This window comes from Lactuca saligna, chromosome 9 (assembly GCF_052625555.1).
Source record: "Lactuca saligna cultivar CGN05327 chromosome 9, ASM5262555v1, whole genome shotgun sequence".
In the NCBI taxonomy this organism is placed as follows: Eukaryota; Viridiplantae; Streptophyta; class Magnoliopsida; order Asterales; family Asteraceae; genus Lactuca; species Lactuca saligna.
This window is the reverse complement of record NC_136425.1, coordinates 142,176,112-142,195,513: the sequence shown is the minus strand read 5'-3', so window position 1 is coordinate 142,195,513 and position 19,402 is coordinate 142,176,112. Positions and strand designations below refer to the sequence as shown.

The 19,402-nt window shown below is 33.2% G+C and overlaps 1 protein-coding gene across 2 annotated transcripts; it reads right to left on the bottom strand.

The window, feature by feature from the left end:
• Nucleotides 1-15,775: 15,775 nt before the first annotated feature.
• LOC145015013 (putative protein phosphatase 2C 66) lies at nt 15,776-18,984 on the bottom strand. 2 transcript variants are annotated; one of them, XM_078973467.1, is made up of 6 exons: nt 18,859-18,981; nt 18,511-18,761; nt 17,749-18,138; nt 17,537-17,654; nt 17,132-17,355; nt 15,776-16,428 (listed from the first exon to the last, which is right to left on the bottom strand). In XM_078973467.1, the coding sequence occupies exons 2-6, from the start codon at nt 18,523-18,525 to the stop codon at nt 15,973-15,975; spliced, it is 1,203 nt and encodes a 400-aa protein (XP_078829593.1). In that variant the 5' UTR covers nt 18,526-18,761; nt 18,859-18,981; the 3' UTR covers nt 15,776-15,972. The 2 variants fall into 2 exon arrangements, with proteins under 2 accessions (XP_078829593.1, XP_078829592.1); XM_078973466.1 differs by having other exon boundaries at nt 18,511-18,984.
• Between the last annotated feature and the right edge of the window lie 418 nt (nt 18,985-19,402).

Below are 19,402 nucleotides of genomic sequence, written 5' to 3'. Positions count from 1 at the left end.
CTATGAAAACCACAAGGATTGTAGAAATGCTCTAGGGTTAATAGTTTTTGTACATCTTGATGTTTTCCTTTCATATTTAATCAATTATCATAACCTTGACCCCTAACATCATTTATATATAGTCCTATATTTTTAATTTCATCAACTATAGCATCATATAAGCCTTTAACAGTTGTATTATCTACAATTAAAAATCCTAGAATGTACTCCTTAATTTCAATTAAAGTTGTTGAAAGATCTATACATTACAAGATAATTGACATTTGTTCCTTATGACTTGTATCAGGAGTGCAATCAAGTATTATTGAAAAATATTTAGCCTCTTTTACTTTTTTAATAATTTTACTTTAACTTCTTCTCCTAATAAACTAATAAGTTCATTTTACATATTGTCCAAGATAATGATTATGAATTTCTTTGTTATTAATTCTCCTAATATGTTCTTACATAATAAGATCAAATTCAGTAATCATTTCAATTATAGTTAAAAAAAATTATCATTATTTTCTTCATATATCTTTTCATTTGTTCTACAAAATGCTAAATTATTTTTTCCTAAAGTTTTTACTACAACAATGATCATTATTAACATATTTTTCTAATGTTTCTTTTCTTTATTTATTTGTTCTTGGATTTGATTGTCAATTGTTTTATTATTTACTAATCTAGTTTCTAAGTCAATCCATGACCTCATATTAAGAATGTATCTGTTACTTGTTTCGTGTCTTTTTAATATACTAGAAATATTGTTCTAATCATTATTATTTTTATGTGCTAATAAACATGCAAATGTATTCACATTAAATAATTTACAACAACAACAAAAAAAAAAAAAAAAAAAAAAACTCTATCTACATCTATGGAATAAACCGACCATGTTCGTTCATATTTTTCTCCATTTGGTATCTTTTGCATATAAAGAGATATAAAGCTTCTTAAATGTTGATCTTTTGGAAATTTAAAATCATAAATCTTAATACGACATTTTTCTACTATTAAATCTCTTAAATTAGTACTAATATTATTCTATATACTTGAATCATATATGTTTAAAGGTGTGTTATTATTTTCACTATTAGTTTGTTCGTTATCAATTTCAATATTAGTTTGTTCGTTATCATTTTCACTATTAGTTTGTTCGTTATCAATTTCAATATTAGTTTGTTCGTTATCATTTTCAATATTAGTTGGTTCTTTATCATTTTCAATATTAGATGGTTCATGATCATTATTATCAACATTAGTTTGTTCTTGTTCATTATCAACATTAGTTTGTTGTTGTTCATTATCAACATTTTTATTTGTAGTTAAATATTTTAAAAGCATCCCTTTTTGTTTATCTATAAAACCTTCTTTTTGCATTTATCGTTTCCTTTTTGAAGCATCGGATTCGTATTTTCTCTTTGACTTTATTATTAATTATTTGATTAATAATAAGTATAAGTTACTTATTTTACACTTAGCTATTAACACATGTAATTGAAATAATTTTTATTTTTTGTAGCTCGTATACTTCTAAAGTTCTACGAGTAAACTAGGAATCGATTATTTTCTTTTAAACTCGTTTAAATTAAATAGAGTACCCATCATTCAGCTACATTATAAAATTATGAATTCTAATTTTGACAAGAATATATGGAATTATATATACAAGTAGGATTAACTACAATATTTGATAGTTGACACCCTTATATTTATTTTGAATTGAAATTTTCAAAATTGAAAAACTAGGTAATCCGAATAGGAACCGGTTTTACAAAATCTTAAGAACTAATATCGGTTCTGTTCCGATTTCAACATTCCAGAAACTGCTGTGTAACACCCTAAACCAGGTATCGCTTGAAACTCTCAAAGAATTTACATTTTTTATATAATTTATTCTTTAAGTGTGTTGGGTGTACTCAAGTGTACTGTAACACCCATTCATCGAGGTATTATTTAATTTATTGAGTTAATAATTGTTTTGGACTATCACTTGGACATTGGATTCATTTGGAGTGGGCTTAGGAAGTGGGTCGTGAAGATGGGCCGCCCATAAGCCATACAACAGGCGTAATCAGGTGTACGCGGGGCGTAATGGCCATTGGATTCGAGGGACACGGGTATGTACGCCCATCATACCAAGAGGTACGCCCAGCATACACGGCCAAATGCAAAACCCTAATTTTAGGGTTAAGGACCTATAAATACATCATTATAGCCTCCGCTTTGGCCTCCTCGCATGTCCATCACCCTCAGAGAAACCCTAACTCATTCATACTCTTCCTTGTGTGTGTGTGTTTGATATTTTTGAGCTTATTTTGGCAAAGAAGGACTTAGAAAAAGAAAGGAAAGGTTGGAGAAGAAGCCCTTGAGTACCTTGAGCTCAAGGATCTGGAACACGCTCACCTTTTGGCAACAAGAGGAGGTATAAAGCTCCTATCTTTCCTCCTCAAATTCTAGATCTAGGGTTGTGAAGATTTGGACCTTTTTAGGTCCAAAGATTGGATCTTGATCTAGCAACTTCGATTTTGAGCTTAAGGTTGCCACCCTTGAAGCTCAATGAGTTCCTTTAGCCATAAAGTTGCAAGCTTTGAGGCTTTTATGAATTCATGCATGAGATATAGCCATTTTGATCAAAGATCATTGTTATCTTTGGTGTTGGACTCATTTAGTGGGTTGCAAGCCACCAAGTGATCAACTTTAAGGGTTAGGACGAAGCATAGGACTCAGATTTGTAGTTTGGATGTATGGTCTTAAGAGATTAAGGCGTTTTGCAGAAAAGTGCTTAACAGGAGGGTACGCTTGGCATACACGTCGGTACGCACAACGTACAAGCCTTTCAGAAGTACGCGCAACGTACATAGAGGTATGTCCAGGGTACGCTCAGATAGTGGATTTCCATTATTGGGCCTTTGGTTGGGCTAATCCCTGGATATAGTAGTGATGGGTTGTGATAGTCCTTTAGGAGTTAGTTAAGGGCCTAAGGATTAGTGGGCCTGGTAGGAAAACCCATTTGAAGAGTTGGGCCCAATTTAGAAAATGGGGCCATTTGTGGACTTAATGGGTTTTAGAGAGGATTAGAAAGGATTGGGCCTAGGTCATAGCCCAAAATGGATCAGAGGAGTGAAATAGTCATTTTACCCGTGGTAGAGTTATCAGTTTCTGACTACATGTTTATTTGGTCATTATAGCCGGGGAGTAGTTGGAGCAGCAGACCGTATCATCTTTGCTCGTGTTATTCAACAGGCAGTTTAAGAGGTGAGTTTTCCTTCAGTAGGAACGGTTCTAAGGCACTAATTCCAGCACATTTAAGTAGCATAGTATGTCGGGACGAGCTCGGTGTCGGGGATAGCCCGATACAGTTTATATGTTTCCGGACTTCGGTTTGATGTCGGGACGGTCCTGAGAAGTAGTTATGTATACTTGATGTCTGTTTGATTCATGCATGTTATGTTATGTGTTATATGTTTCGGACTCCGGTCCGATGCCAGGCAAGCCCGATGTAGTATATGTGATTATGTTAAATGTTATGTGTTATGTGTTCCAGGGCAAGCCTGATGTATGCTAGTTTATATGTTATATGTTATATATTTCGGGCTTCGGTCCGATGTCGGGGCAAGCCCGATGCAGATTATGTGATTAGGTTATATGTTTATGATATATGTTATGTTTTCTATGTGCCAGGGTAAGCCTGATGTCGGGGTGAGCCCGATGCCCAATGCGGTCGGATGTCGAGGTGAGCATGATGTAGGGCAAGAGTATGATGCCTGGATTCGTCCTGATGCAATTAGGAGTAGTCCCATAGTTATGTTATTTGTTATATCCTAAGTGTATGGTATGTGGTAGTTTGGGGGAGCTCACTAAGCTTCGCACTTACAGTTTCAATTTTGGTTTCAGGTACTTCAGCTAGCAAGGGGAAGGGCTCGAGTTGATGACATGACACACACCATAGTTCTTTAGCCTGGGAGATTACTCTGATCTTTTGTATGTTGTTTTGATATGTTGAACATATATTATGACATTTTAGACATATGAGCTTTGATTTGATCTTATGGTGATGATGTTTATGTTTATTAAATGATTTTGAAAATGAAATTTTTGGACCATTTTTTTGGGATGTTTCATGTATGCTTAGCGTACTATGTAGGGATGGTCTCGGGGGAGCTGGACATACGCTGGGCGTACGTGCCGAGGGTCCAAACCCTAATTTGCGGACTTGTGACCTATTTAAATGCCCTTAACTCACTTGAGCCTCATCCTCATCATCTCTCTCCACCTTCAAACGTTCGTGGAAGCCCTAATACCTTTGTGAGTGTATTTTGAGCCTCGAGAGTGAAATTGTGGTCCTTTTAGTGTTCATCCAAGAAGAAGGAGGTGGTCAAGGAAACTTGGAGTGTCATTTGGCATATAGACGACCTTGAGGAGCACCTGGAGGTAAAAAGCTTGGATCTTCCCACTTAAATCTCTAGATCTAGCTAGGGTTTTCTAGCTTTGTCCCCTTAATTGGTTTTGGACCTCTATTTGTGAGTTAAGCAACTCCAGAAGATGGGAATGACAGATATGAGGTCCCTTGGTCCTTTAGTAACATAAAAATGGAGTTTTGGTGGGAGTTTTGACCTCATGCATGGGTTAAGAACCTTGAAAAGGTCTTAATGGTGGTGTTGGGTGCATATGTGGCATGTAAAGGCATAAAGTTGCCAACTTTATGCCTTAGGACGTCTTAGCAAGCTTAGATCTAACTTTTGGACGTAAAGGAATCGAGTATTAACCACTTAATGGAGAAAGTGCTTAATCTGGTAGTACGTTGAGCGTAACCCAGTGTACGTTGTGCGTAAGTCTCAACCCTAGTACGTGGCGCATACCATGATGGTACGCTGAGTGTACACAACTTAGATGGGTCGAATCTGTTTTGGGCTTTTGAATTATTGGGCCCATTTGGTTATTGGGCTTGGTTGCATTCTGGGAATTATGAGCCATTTTATCTGTTATGGGCCATGGATATATTGATTGGGCCTTATTGGGCCAAATAGGCCCATTAATGATTTGGACATGGACTTTGGGCCCATTATCAAGGAATGGAATGATTTAGGGTTTGGGGTTTCCCTTTGAAGTAAAGTGCTAACATTGGTTAATATTATTATTCATCATGGGAGGTTATGGATTGTTAGGAGAGCAGCTTCGCATTCAGCAGGCAAGGTGAGTCTTCTCACCATACCATATGGGGTAGCTCATGGCATTCTTACAGGTTTTATGTATGCATGACTTATGTGATATATGTAGCTTTAATAGCTAACAAGATATGTGTACGTGGATTGTGTGTGGTATGTTCTGGGGAACTCACTAAGCATTTCGCTTACAGGTTGTTGATTTGTTTTAGGTACATATGAGCCCAAGGGCAAGGGCAATGCGTGATTACACGGTGTGCACTCTATCTCTCTTTCACTGATATGGTTTGGGGACTCTGATATTTTTAAAACAAAATTGTAATGAATGTGGATTTGAAAACAATTGTGTTGGGATTTCATAATTTATGCAATTGTGTTTGATTAATTAAAAATGAAAAAAAAAATGAAAATTTGGGTAATTACATGAGGGTTTGTTTAGGTTCCAGTTGTAATCAATTTGGTCGGATGCCCACTCACTCCTAAATTACTTCCGATTATCTGAATAATACTCTAATTCTTTCAATAAATCGATTTAGAGTTATGATTTTCGTTTAGTTTAGGCAACTTTAAAGTCCTTCGACCCCTTAAACCAGTTTTCATTTTGACTTCTTTTTTATTCATTTGTTTCGTTATAAATAATATGCAGTCCTGATTAATTAAGTTAGGTATAAATTCGTCGAAATTATCATGTTAAATGAGAGATTGTAATAACAAGTTTTTCATTTATTTTTCTATGATTATTGTTTACCACTTTTGGTTGAGAAAATGTGCTTCCACGAAGTGGATGGCAGTAGTTTCTTGTTTTACTTGAAGTTGTCAGTAGGAAAAAAGGAAGCAAATACTACAAGATTGTGACATTTCATCTGTTGTATATCTTTAATCTCTAGATCTTAAAAATACATATTAATCTACGTGTTTATTCCATTTTCTTTTACATTGTTGTATCAATTTTTCTAAGCACTCCTTTCTAATATTTACCCATAATTAGCATGTATATATTTTTGTAGGATTTCTCTTACCAAAGCATCCTCTTGACCCTTGACCAGAAGTAAAGAGGGTTTGGCTAAGCTTATTTAATTTTGTTTTTAATTTATTAAGGATCTATAACGTTATAAAATAAAACGGGTGTTTGGATAAGAGTAACTTATCAAGGCGTCATACTAGTAATAAGTCAAAATCTAAAAGTTAGACACCCCTAACCAGGTCCGGCCTATGGGGGTGGACAAGCTGGGCGACGGTCCAAGGCCAATCATTGGATTGGGGCCCCAAAAAGGTGTACGTTAATAATTATATATAAGTAGTCTGTATTTTAAACAAACATGATCATAGACTAATTGAAAATGGGGCTACCTGCTTTGTGGTGGCATGTCCCGAGTTCAATTGTTATAGTTAACGTATTTTTTTGAATTTACATTAGAAGGTTACAGTAATTTATACATTTACAATTAGTTTGCCCACATATTTAATGACAATTAGTTTAGACTTTACACACTTAAATTATATATATATATATGTATGTATATAAGCTTAGGTACCCAAACCCATTATAATTATTTGTTTTATTTGATATATTAATTATAATGTTATTAAACTTCAACCTTAACTTGATTTACTTTGAATATTTTCGAAATTTCACTATTGTTTTCCTCTTATATCACTTCTTTTTGCCGAACACCTATTAGGTTATATATATTAGAGTTGAAAATGAAAATTATATAAGAGTAAGATAAATGTGAAATTTATAAAAATCTTAGAAGTAAATCAAGTTAGAAGTTGAATTATAAGAACATTTGACAATTACAATGTATACATATGATACAAACAACATAGTATGGTGACTTTAGGTACCTAAGCTTATATACCCTTAAGGGTATATTCACTTTTCCCATATATATATATATATATATATATATATATATATATATATATATATATATATATATATATATATATATATATATATATATCACGAAGTCAGACCATTGTGTGTTTTTCTGTTTTTGTGTATCTACATGTATCTAATTTTGTTATACATTTCAATCAATTTATGACTTTAACTTATTATTTTTACATATATAATTTCCCTAAAAATATTATTACTTGAACTACCAAATCCGAGTATAACACAAGTACTCCTGAGTACTCTCTCGAGTACTCGCTACTCGGCAGTCGGCCGAACAGGTACCGAGTATCGAGTTATACAACCTTATATATATATATATATATATATATATATATATATATATATATATATATATATATATATATATATATAGACACACACACACACACATATATATATATATACACACACACACACACACTAGCTATTTACCCACGCCAAACAACATATGTTAATAGTAGTTTTAGGCAATTAGTTAACTTTTGACAGATAATGATTAGTTTTAATTTAACGGTTATTTATTCCGGAAACATATCATATTAAAAATAAGACACAATGTGTTGATAAGTACTACTAAGAATTAGTTCCAATTTTGCAATTTTTTTTTTTGACCGACAATGTATTGTTTAATATATTTGTCGCTTTTATGTATGTTGTTTTTTTTAGTATAAAAACAATAATAAATTGTGTTTTGGAGTAAATCTAAAAATACATTATCTGACAACCGTCAATTTTAGTCAAACAAAGTAAACGAAAGTCAACCAGGTCAACTCAACTCGTATTAGAATTTTAGGAAAAATGTAATATTCTCTAATGTTACTAATGTACTATTGACGAGTTATAATGCAAAGCACCTCTCTTGTTGCAATTATTGAATACAAACCCTAATTAGGGTTAGTAACTTAAAATTTTGATAATTCAATTTTATATTATTTAGGTATAAATAATATTCATAACACAATGTATTTGAGTTCATAAACCTTATACTAAATAACAAATTCATAAGAAATGTTACATATACAGATTTTTTGTGAATTCATCACAAAATGCGACAGATTCTATACTCGGCTTAAACACTCAAACGTTAACGAAAATAATTAGGAATTATTCTAACTTTCGTGTAATGTGTTATTATTTTTTTATGCTAATAATTTGAATTTAAATGATTCAAATTAAGTAAATATACATCATTTTTACCGTACTTTTTATAAAAATCACCCATTCTTTTATAAAAATAAAAGAAACAACTTTTGTTTTATATAATAACCAACATTACGAATCCTTCAGTATGGTCTAAGATTTACTTCCATAAGCCTAAAGCCTTTTAATGATCAAATTTTGACCCACAACCCTGAATTAAGAAATGACCCGAAAGCAGGTGTTACGAAAAACTTCACAAATTTGAAACATCCTTGAACACCAACAACAGAAAGACTCGATTAAAATGAATCGCGATTGAACACAATGTGGGGACGGGCTCCGTCAATTCTAGGGTTTTCCTTTAGGTTCCGAACTTTGGAGGTAGAAAGATATTTTTCACATGTACCAAAACCGGATTTTGACCCCTCTTTACATAGGAAAATGATTTGAAACCCTAAATTTAATTACCAAATATATTTATAATTATCTTGACTTTTCAAATCATTATGGAATATTCTAAATTCATTTATTTTCTAATTAATTAACGAAACAAGTTCTTAATATAAAAATCTTTTCAGTTCTTATTTATTTTTGCTCTTGTATGTAACCCAAAAAGACACTATTATTTATAGTGATATCATCGGGTTTGTTATCACTATGAACACTAATCTCCATCAAAATTAACGTATTTTATTCAATCCTTTCATAGAAAAATGATTCCCATCATGATTACTATGAAGATGATCAATAGAGGCGTTCATTTAACATGGATAATTTCTAAAACCAAGCACGAGGACCATGAAGAGCTTTATGAAACCGTTAAACTTCACATGATAAGAAATACATAAAAATTGTCATGTAAACTTCTTCATGAATGACACCATTCAAGAATAGATTCTTGACATCTATTTGATAAAATGTTCACCGAAAAACAGAAGCAATCGCAATTATAGTACACACATAACTCATTTTTTCAACCAATACAAATGTTTTTTTAATACCCCTTAGTAGCAAATTAGCCTTGTAGTGATAAATGGACCCGTCAAATTTAATTATAATGTCAGACTCATTCCAGCCAATAATATGTCTTCAGGTGGTAAGAGAACTAAATAATATGTTTTGATAAAGAGAAGGAAGTTCATCAACCATAACATCCTACCAAGAAGGATTACAAAAAAACCTCCCTATAGGAATTGGGTTCATATGACAGACATTTTGAAAAAAAAAAATGAAATGAAAAGAAATTTAATAACAAGCAAGCAAAATTATGAAATTTAGTAGGCTAACAAGTACGAGTCGAATGATCACTACTAGAAAACTAGACGATTTCCGACGGCCATATCCGTCGGAAATCCGTTGCTAAACAAGTTTTCCGACGGAATTCGTTCTGTCGTAAAAATCCCTGTGGGTAATTATTTGTGACGGAATACCGATGGAATTTCCGACGGACAGCGACGTCCATTTGTCGGACCTCTTTGACCAAATTAACGACGCAATAACGACGGAGTACCAACGGATACTGTTTGTGACGGATTACCGACGGAAACTTCTTTGTAACGGATTACCGACGGATAGTTTTAGTCACGGATTACCGACGGAACGTTAATTACCGACGGATAGTTTTAGTGACGGATTACCGACGGAACAATAAGTGACGGTTTACCAACAGAACCGTAAGTGACGGATTACCGACGGAATCATAAGTAACGGGTTACTGATGGATTGTTTTTTGTGACGGATTTCTGACGGATGTTCTTACTTTTCGTTTGTGACTATTCAGTCACTACTCCGTCGGTAAAATGATTTTTTTAAAAAGAAAAAATAATTAAAAAAAATCCAATTTTTATCCACATAAATGCAAAAAGTAAACTGAAGTGAATACATAAAAAAGAAATACGATGAAGTGTTACAAAATATGATCACACCACATACGATTACCATATTTAATAACCGTCTAACAAGACACTAATTAGTATTCCAAAATACCTAATTAAACATCATACTTCGGATGTGATTACCAATTGTTTGAACATAACTAAAAAGTGTCACAAAATATGATTACCAATATTTTAGATTAGAAACATAAACTAGTTTCTTTGTGGTGGATTTCCGGAGAAATTGTTTTGCTTGAAAAAATCCGTCATTTGTGCTTCAAGCAAGGCATGCTTTTTTCGCATCTCCTCCATTTCCAATTCCCTTTGTGCATCTCGTGCTTCCCTTTGTGCTTCAGCTTCCCGCATGCTAGCCATTTCATTGCGCAATCTTTCTACCTAAAAATGGTAAGACAAACATAAATAATTAATAAAACCATTATAGCAATGTACTTTAATAACAACATATTTTCATTTTTTATCCATTATAGCAATCAAAGTACTCATTATAACATGCTATACTTTTTGTCCATTATATCAACGTACTCATAATAACAACTTACTTTGAGTTTTTTTTATCCATTATAGCAATCAATTTAATCCATAATAACAACATACTATACTTTTTGTCCATTATAGCAACGTATTCATAATAACAACATACTTCGACTTTTTTACCCATTATAGTAATCAAATACTCATAATAACAATATACTATACCTTTTATCCATTATAGAAACATATACAAAATAACAACATATTTTGACTTTTTTACCCATTATAGTAATCAAAGTACTCATAATAACAACACACTACACTTTTTACCCATTATAGCAATGTACTAATAATAACATACTATACTTTTTATTCATTATAGTAATGTACTAATAAAAAGAACATACCTCTTCATCTTGCACATAATGTGAGCTGTCACCCCCCACAGATAGTGACCCCGTAAACAAAAACTGACTATCGGCAGTCCCAATCCCATACATACGACCCTTGTGGGTCCCTTTCTGTCTCTACAACTGTGACATGTTCCATACATCAACATCGTGCACATGCTTTGTGGGATCATCTCCATATTTCTCACTCAGTCCCCTCATATATGACTCCTATAATTTACCAAAATAACATTATTGTGATTATAACAAAAATTGAGACTATCAAAATATAGAAATGATAAAGTTAACTTACATGTGCTTGACGTGCAGTCTCTGAGCAAAAGTGCAAATTGGAACGATCACCTTCAAAATATCTTTTCTTTGATTCCTTATCAAGACGGGTCTTCATAAACAGATCCAACCATGATGGATCTTTACATGTTGCTTCTTTCTACATAAACGACACAATATAGTTGTAGTTAATGTTAAGATAAGTAGATTAGTAAGCTTTATAACTTCAATTATTTACCAGTTTCCTGCGATGGTCAGCATTTCCAATGCTCCCGCCTGTGTGCCTCCCAGTCTTCCCGCCTATGTCGAAAGTTAGACAGGTCCGTCAGAAATCCGTCGGTAAATACCGACGGATTAGCGACGGAAATTCGTGAGCCGTCGCTAATCCGTCGGTAATTACCGACGGATCTTTTCTAATTTCCGACTTTTCGAGCACCATACGTCGTTTTTTCCGATTTATTTTTCTCACACACATATAATACATCAATAACTACATATTTTATAAGTTATAGCTAAAATACACATACATACACCCATATACACCTTCGAGACCTACGTTTCAATTCTAATTTTCAAGTTTACGGGGACCAAACATGGTTTTTATCGCTATAAATTTTATTACACCTTTGTTTTACACCAATTAATACACATTGAACAAATTATAGTAAATTTAATACATACAATACACCATCAGGATCCCATGTATTAATATGTATTAGATGTTAAAACATAAGATCTTTAGCGGGGCTCCGATAGTGCGCACGGATATCGTATATGTATATTAGCTATAATTTCGTAAATATACAAAAATTGATGTATAATATACGTGTGAGAAAAAATAAGCACAAAAAATGACGTATGTTGCTCGAAATGTCAAAAGTTAGACAGATCCATCGTAAATCCGTCGGTAAATACCTACGAACTAGTGACGGAATCTCATCCGCCCAAGTCTAGTATTTCGTTTAAATTCCGTCGGAAATCCCTCAGTGACTACCAACGGATTTCCGACGGAATTTATTTCCGTTGCTATTTTGTCAGTATTCCGTCACTAATATTAGGGTTTTTATTTTTGTCACGATTCCGTCGAAATTTCGTCACTAATTTCCGTAGGAATCCACTCTGTTTTCTAGTAGTGGATGTTGTAGTAGACAAATACTTCAGCATAGGAGGAGCCATTTCTTTATAAGCATTCTAAAGTTTTTGAATATGAAAAAGAATGACGTTTTTCTGCTTACAAGATAAACTCAAGTATAACAAGGAAAGTCATCATGAAACGAGACATAATATAAGAAAATACATGAGGCATGGAGCCACAAAACGTTTGGAATTGGCTCAAACGTGGAACAATCTATCATAAAATAACTTGAATACGCATACTTTTTCACCACCTAAATGGATACAGTTGCTAACAATCAACAATACACAAAATCAATCAACTTTAACCAACCAGATCCAAAAAATCAGTCAACTAAACAGTGCCCAAAAACTTTTTAATTAACGAATCAATGACAAATACTGATGCCATAAAGATATAAACCATGATATGCTAACATTTTTGAACACATAAACCATACTTTTTTTGTGTGTAAAAGATGGCTTTCTTATAAAGATATAAACCATGATATGCTAGCATTTTTAACGGGAAAATGACTTATAAATGTAAGGATGTTTCAAAAACGTTCAAAAAAGACCATTGTAGTTTTGTATTTTCAAAAAATACATCAAACTAAAGTGATTGTATTAAAAATACCAGCCAAGTTTAAGTTTGTTCAAATCCAACCTAATGGTAAGCTGTTGTTATGGGTTATAAGATGAGTTGGATTAAAAATTGATGAGGTGGCGTAACATGGTATTGGAATGGATGACATGGCCTTTTTTTTTTTGTCTTCTTCAAATTCAGATTAGGGCTACAAGGAAAGGAACGCAGACTTTTTCTTCTCCTGCATTTCTTCTACTGCTTCATTATATAATTTGAGGCTAATTTTATTATCTAATTTGGAACCAAATTAACCTCACAAAAGACATAAGATATACAAAAATGAAATCTAACCGGATATTTTGACATCGGGTTTGTATAAATGACATTATTTAGAGGCCCGTGTATAATACCAAATTGACATATACCAAACTAACCTCACATATATATATATATATATATATATATATATATATATATATATATATATATATATATATATACCAAACAGCCCCTGTATAAGTTGTTGCAGATGATGTAACTGGATGGAAGAAAAACTGTTTGTGCCATATTTGAGTGTAGGGGTAGTTTGGTCACAGTTAGCTTTTATCAATTAAAAAGAAGAAAAAGAAAAAGACCCTAAAGCAGTTGCTAGGGACAGTTTGGTTACAAACATACAAAACAAAACCGTTTATGTCATATTTGAGTGCAGGGGTAGTTTGGTCATATGGTAATCCTTAACTTTCTACCAAATCAAAAATTTCCATTCTTAGTTCTCAAAATTCCCAAATTGATTGTCCACAATTTTGGAGTGTAGACATGACATGAAATACTCGAATTGCTAACTCTAATTTCACACAAAAAAAATATGTTTTTTAATGAATCGTTTCAAATGGTTATCTGATTTCTTTTGTAGGTGTTGATTCTCCCATTACTCGGTCATTTATCACTACTTTTGCATTATTTTTGGTTTTCGGAAGTCTTTTATACTGAATCTAGATTGAAAACTTACAATGCGTAAATGACCAACACAGTCATCGTGGTTTTGATCATTTAATTCACAGTTAAATAAAAAAATAACAATGTACTTTAATTTATTTTTATACGATAACATCATACTTTCATGACTATCTTTTATTGCATTAATTACTTAAGTTTTTTGTCTATTGTGGCATATTTTGGAAATTTACAAACTTTCTATTAGTTGGAAATTTTCTAGTTAGCCTCGAAAATAAAAATTTTCGAATTGTTCATTTTGCCTTGTTAACAATTTGAATTGTTTAATTTTTTTTTTTTTTTTTTTTGACATATTATGTATCAACATGCCAGAGGTGGAACAAGATGTTGAAACATTTTTTTAGGTAGAAAAATCTTATCCCTTTTAACAAACATACAAACAATCTGAAAATAACCAAATATTAGAGATTGAAAAGCATGTTAGATTGAAATAGTTTTGGTCTAAATTAAATGATGTCAATGTTTTTTGGTTATTTATCCCTTATCAAATTCCGGATATAGATAATGAATTCCTTGAACTCCATGTTTCGTAAGTCCACCCCCGTAACAGATTTCTTATCAGAATTGAAGTAAATCAAAGGCTAAACATTTCATTGTGATAAACATCTATACTAAGCGCACCATCTGTTGAGAATAAGTGAACAACATTGAAAATAGTCAAAGTCAAGTTGTTAAAGGTTTAAGCACTGCAAAAGTCAAAGCCAAAGATTAGCAAGTCACATAATCACATTAGAGAGAAAGACAATATATAAACTTAACATATGCTAAAATGACATACTAATTACAACAATGTACTTTCAAGACCTTTATGCCCTCAGTTCACATTAATACTAATTACAACAATTTACTTTCAAGACCACTTGTAATTAAACTCAAACTACAACTTAACAAACTTAAAACCATCGAAAAAATACCATAATCTGAGTTTTTTAGAAGCTTTAGCAACGACATCACAAGTCGTATGTGGACTAGGAAAAATCTTTAAAAATCGAACTAAACCTACACCTTAACAATTTAACTACATCTTAATGAGTATTTAAAGAATCAAAAAATTACATAAACCCTACAGACATTTCTTCACAATCTAGAATAGAAATCGATTCAAGATGAGACTACAACTTACATGAAGACGAACATATTCGGTTGTAGAAAGAAATCGGCTTCACATTATGTTGGATGCACTAATGAACGATCGAACACTAACGATTCTTCACTGAACCCTAGACGATTCTTCACTCTCTTCCTGTAGTTGTTCCTCTCATTGACGAAGCTAAATAGAAAAGCCCTTAATCCATGTACGCTCCCTTAATCGAACATATCAGGTTGTAAAGGTCCATGTCATTTATTTTTTCATTGTCACAGGTAAACTCTAAAAGTTAAAAAGTTAACCTACACTTGCCGGTTACCATAGGTAACATTTGAACAAAAGAAACACTATGTTGGTGTTTTTCCGTATAAAAACCTTAGTTGGATGGTATTTTTTAAATATACAAAACTATAATGGTCTTTTTTGAATGTTTTTAAAACATTCTTACCCTTATAAGTCATTTTCCCTTTTTGAACACACAAACCATATTTTTTTGTGTGTAAACCGTAAAAGATGGCTTTTTTTTTCGTTCAACGGTTAGGTTTAAATGATAGAATTTTTTTTTTTTTGGGTATAATGTCATTTTAGATTTACCCATGACTAATGATTTGTCAAGAAAAAATATATAGATCATCTTTCTAAATTGGTCTTCGATTAAAAATATGTTCGTTCTTTTTACTCTATAGATTGTTGATCGTAATGATTATTAGGATTCCAAATTAATGAGAAAGGAACAAAATAAATAAAAACTGTGTTTATCTAGATTCAGGTCCTAAAATTAACATCACCAACAAAATTTAGAGTTCTCTTTTTGTTCAACAACATTACATACAAAAAAAAAAAAAAAAAAAAAAAAAAAAAAAAAAAAAATCGAAAAGAGAAATATACATTAATCTTATTCTTGAAAACCGATGTGCAATTGTTTGCATTAAAATTTCAAATCTTGGAACCAGATTTCCTCCAACTTGCCGATCTTTTATCAATCGACAAAAATCTAGGAATACTGAGCAAACTATTGACACGTGTCACACCTTCAAGAGCTGACCATTCTTCATCTTCAGATGTGGATATGCATTCAGCCAAACTCCTTTGCGACCTTCCTACAACACTCTTTTCAGCCACCTTTTCATTATCAACAACCACAATCTCACTACAATCAACAACAGTTTCAGCTTCAGCTTCAGCTTCATCAACATCTGTTTTTTTTGTGACAGTTTTGGGATTTTGGTGAAGAAATAAGCAAACAGCAGCACAATCATCGGTTTTAGAAGTTGGGTATTTGAGCTTCCATGATCTTGTGGCACAGTCAACAAGTGCTCTGGCTGCGGTTGACCGGCTAGGGGCTGCACCCACAATCTCTACCGCTTCCTTATTCGATAACACATCCCATACCTATCTCAAAAACAACAACATACTTTCATTTTTCATTTTCACCACCCCTCTAAACAAATATTTCCAAATTTGACCCTTTACCTCAGGTCTATCACTTCCCGGTTGCCACCTTATCTACTATCGCGTAGCGCTTTGGTGGGACATGATGAGTTGGCATCACCTAATGATGTGATAATGTCAACTCATCATGTGGTAACCGGGAAGTGACCTAGTAACCTTTACCTGATGATATCATCAGGTCACTTCCCACTTCCCAGTTACCATATCGTGTGGCACTTTGGTGGGACATGATGAGTTGGCATCAACTAATGATGTGATAATGCCAACTCATCATGTGGTAACCGGGAAGTGACCTAGTAACCTTTACCTGAGTATCATCATCAGGTCACTTCCCAGTTACTACCTCACATGGCTTTGGTGGGGCATGATGAGTTGACATCAACTCATGATATGATAATGTCAACTCATCATGTTGTAACCAGGAAGTGACCTAGTAACCTCTACCTAGTTATCATCAGGTCACTTCCTAGTTACCATCTCGCATGGCGTTTGGTGGGGCATGATGAGTTGGCATCAACTAATGATGTGATAACCCCAACTCATCATGCAGCAACTGGGAAGTGAGCTAATAACATTGGATTTGCCGATTTTTCAGTTAGTTGACTTACTGAGAAGTTAAAGAGAAAAAAATAAGGTTACTCACACCATCAGTTGCAAGGATCACAAACTCGTCTCTTTCAGTAATCCGATGATAAAAAATGTCAGGGACTGAAATTAAACCGAAGTCTTTTAAACAGAAATCCCCGAAGGCTCTAGCCATTGCTAAACCGGGTGAGTCACTATTTGGTAGCCATACGCGTGAAACATCTGGCTCATCTTGCAATGCAAACACCCTTCCTTTAAACTGCTGGATCCTAGCTGCTTCTCCTGAACACCAACCAAATAAAATAAATAATTGGTTCTTTTTCACTTAATGGTTTAAGCACTTAATATGGACAGTTCGTTATACACATCGTTGTTGTTTAAAAAAAACTCATTCAGACAGTTTATTCGGTCTAGAAAAGAAACACACACATTACATAATGATGAAAATAAAAGGACACCTTACTTGGGAGATTAGGTTTCAAGTCAACGGTCAACTGGATTGGAACTAATGAATTGTGTTCATCTCTAGTTGCTAACACTGCTCTTGAGTCACCGACATTTCCAATTACAAGATCTTGACCCTGAAAGATTAGGTATTTTTTATCAATTGAATAAAAAGATTGTTTTTTAGTGGATTATTGAAATTGGGTTTTGAGATTTTGACAAAAAATCCACCTGCTTGATCATAGTAACAGCAGTTGCTCCACTGCAGAAACAGTCAATAGATGGATGGTTCTTGAGTTCTTTGTCAATTAACTTGAAAGATTTGAGTATAGACTTTTTAAGGGGCAAATACTTTTCTGGGATTGTTTCTTTTTCTTCAACATCTGATTGTTCACACCAATATTCTTCAAATAGTTCCTCTTCAGGTATGCTTTCATTGGTATTCATGTTCTCATTATCAGAAATTTGATTGGTGTTAGTGGTATTTGTATTGGTATCCATCCATTGAGTGGATAAGAGAACAGGAAGTGAGTCACGAACTTTCTTAGCAACCATATGACCATAAGGCCCATGTCCATCAAATACTCCACAGAAGACTGCATCACTATTTGAGTTGAATTTCTGAATTACAAATGTTCCAAAAGTATTCTCAAGATCATAGATTAACTCAAAAGACACGAAGATTGCTGATAATTTAATTGCATGTGTTATCTATCGAGTTTCATATTCATTGAGCTAAAGAAAAACATGTTTTTAAGCTAAAGATCGATCTTTTCATGTAGAGATGATGGTGTTGTTAGTGGCGTATGGGATTATTTAGTTTTTTTGGTCCACAGATGGCGTCTGACACCCTCTATTAATTCCAACCAAAAACTCACAAATTGACATAAATTTCCCTAATTGTTAATCATTTTGTTAATAAACCCTAATTCACAATCTAACCCTTATGTCACGAATTGAATTGCTACAGTAAATACAAGGCGAAAAACAAACCTCCCAAACGATCATGGCGTCTTGATTGGTGCCTTTCTTGCCCTGTTGCGTATGCAAACTAGCGATACTGCAGGAGCCATTACCGAAAAGCCTACCAGGAACATGGTGGAGCAGTCGTTCCTCCACACTGCCGCCGAACACGAACTTAAAATCGGTGGATGTTCGATTAATCTTACTACCACGCTTCGATTTCCACCATCCATCATCATCTTCATCGCCTTCATCTTGTTTTTTATGTCTCCGGGTGTTGCCTGTTGTTGAATAACAAGCACCCATTTAACAGAACAGTGTAAAATTCAAAAATCAAACCGTTTGGTGTAAAATTTATAAAGAGAAGGATGTGATCACAGTGAGAAGATCGCTAGAAACAATTGGCGTTACAGCTAACGTCCGAAATGACAACTTTTTTCCAACCTTCAATAATGAATACAGATCAACAACCATGAGAGAGAGAGAGAGAGAGAGAGAGAGAGAGAGAGCTCTGTATCAAGTGACCCTTTTAATCTTATTTACACAAAAAAGTCAAAAGTCAAAATGGTTTTCAGCTTAACCAGAGTCAATGGTTCGAATTTCAAAATGCTTGGACAGGTTTCAGACTTTGTGATTTTTTGATCTTTTATTTAAGTATTTGTGAATTTTGACTATAGCTTTTTATTTATAAACTAGTAAAATTATATTTTCTTTTTGTTATTAATTTTATTTTTTTATACTAAGTTGAAATTAATCATGTTTCGTAAAAAACAAGAATAATTATTATAGTTGGTAAAAAATAGCAATAAATGGTGTATTCATTGTTGTCCCTGAATTTTTAGTAATAATAAATAGGGTATTTAGTATTTAGTTTATATATCAGAATTTAAGTATTTTACTACTTTTTTATTTTGTTAAATCT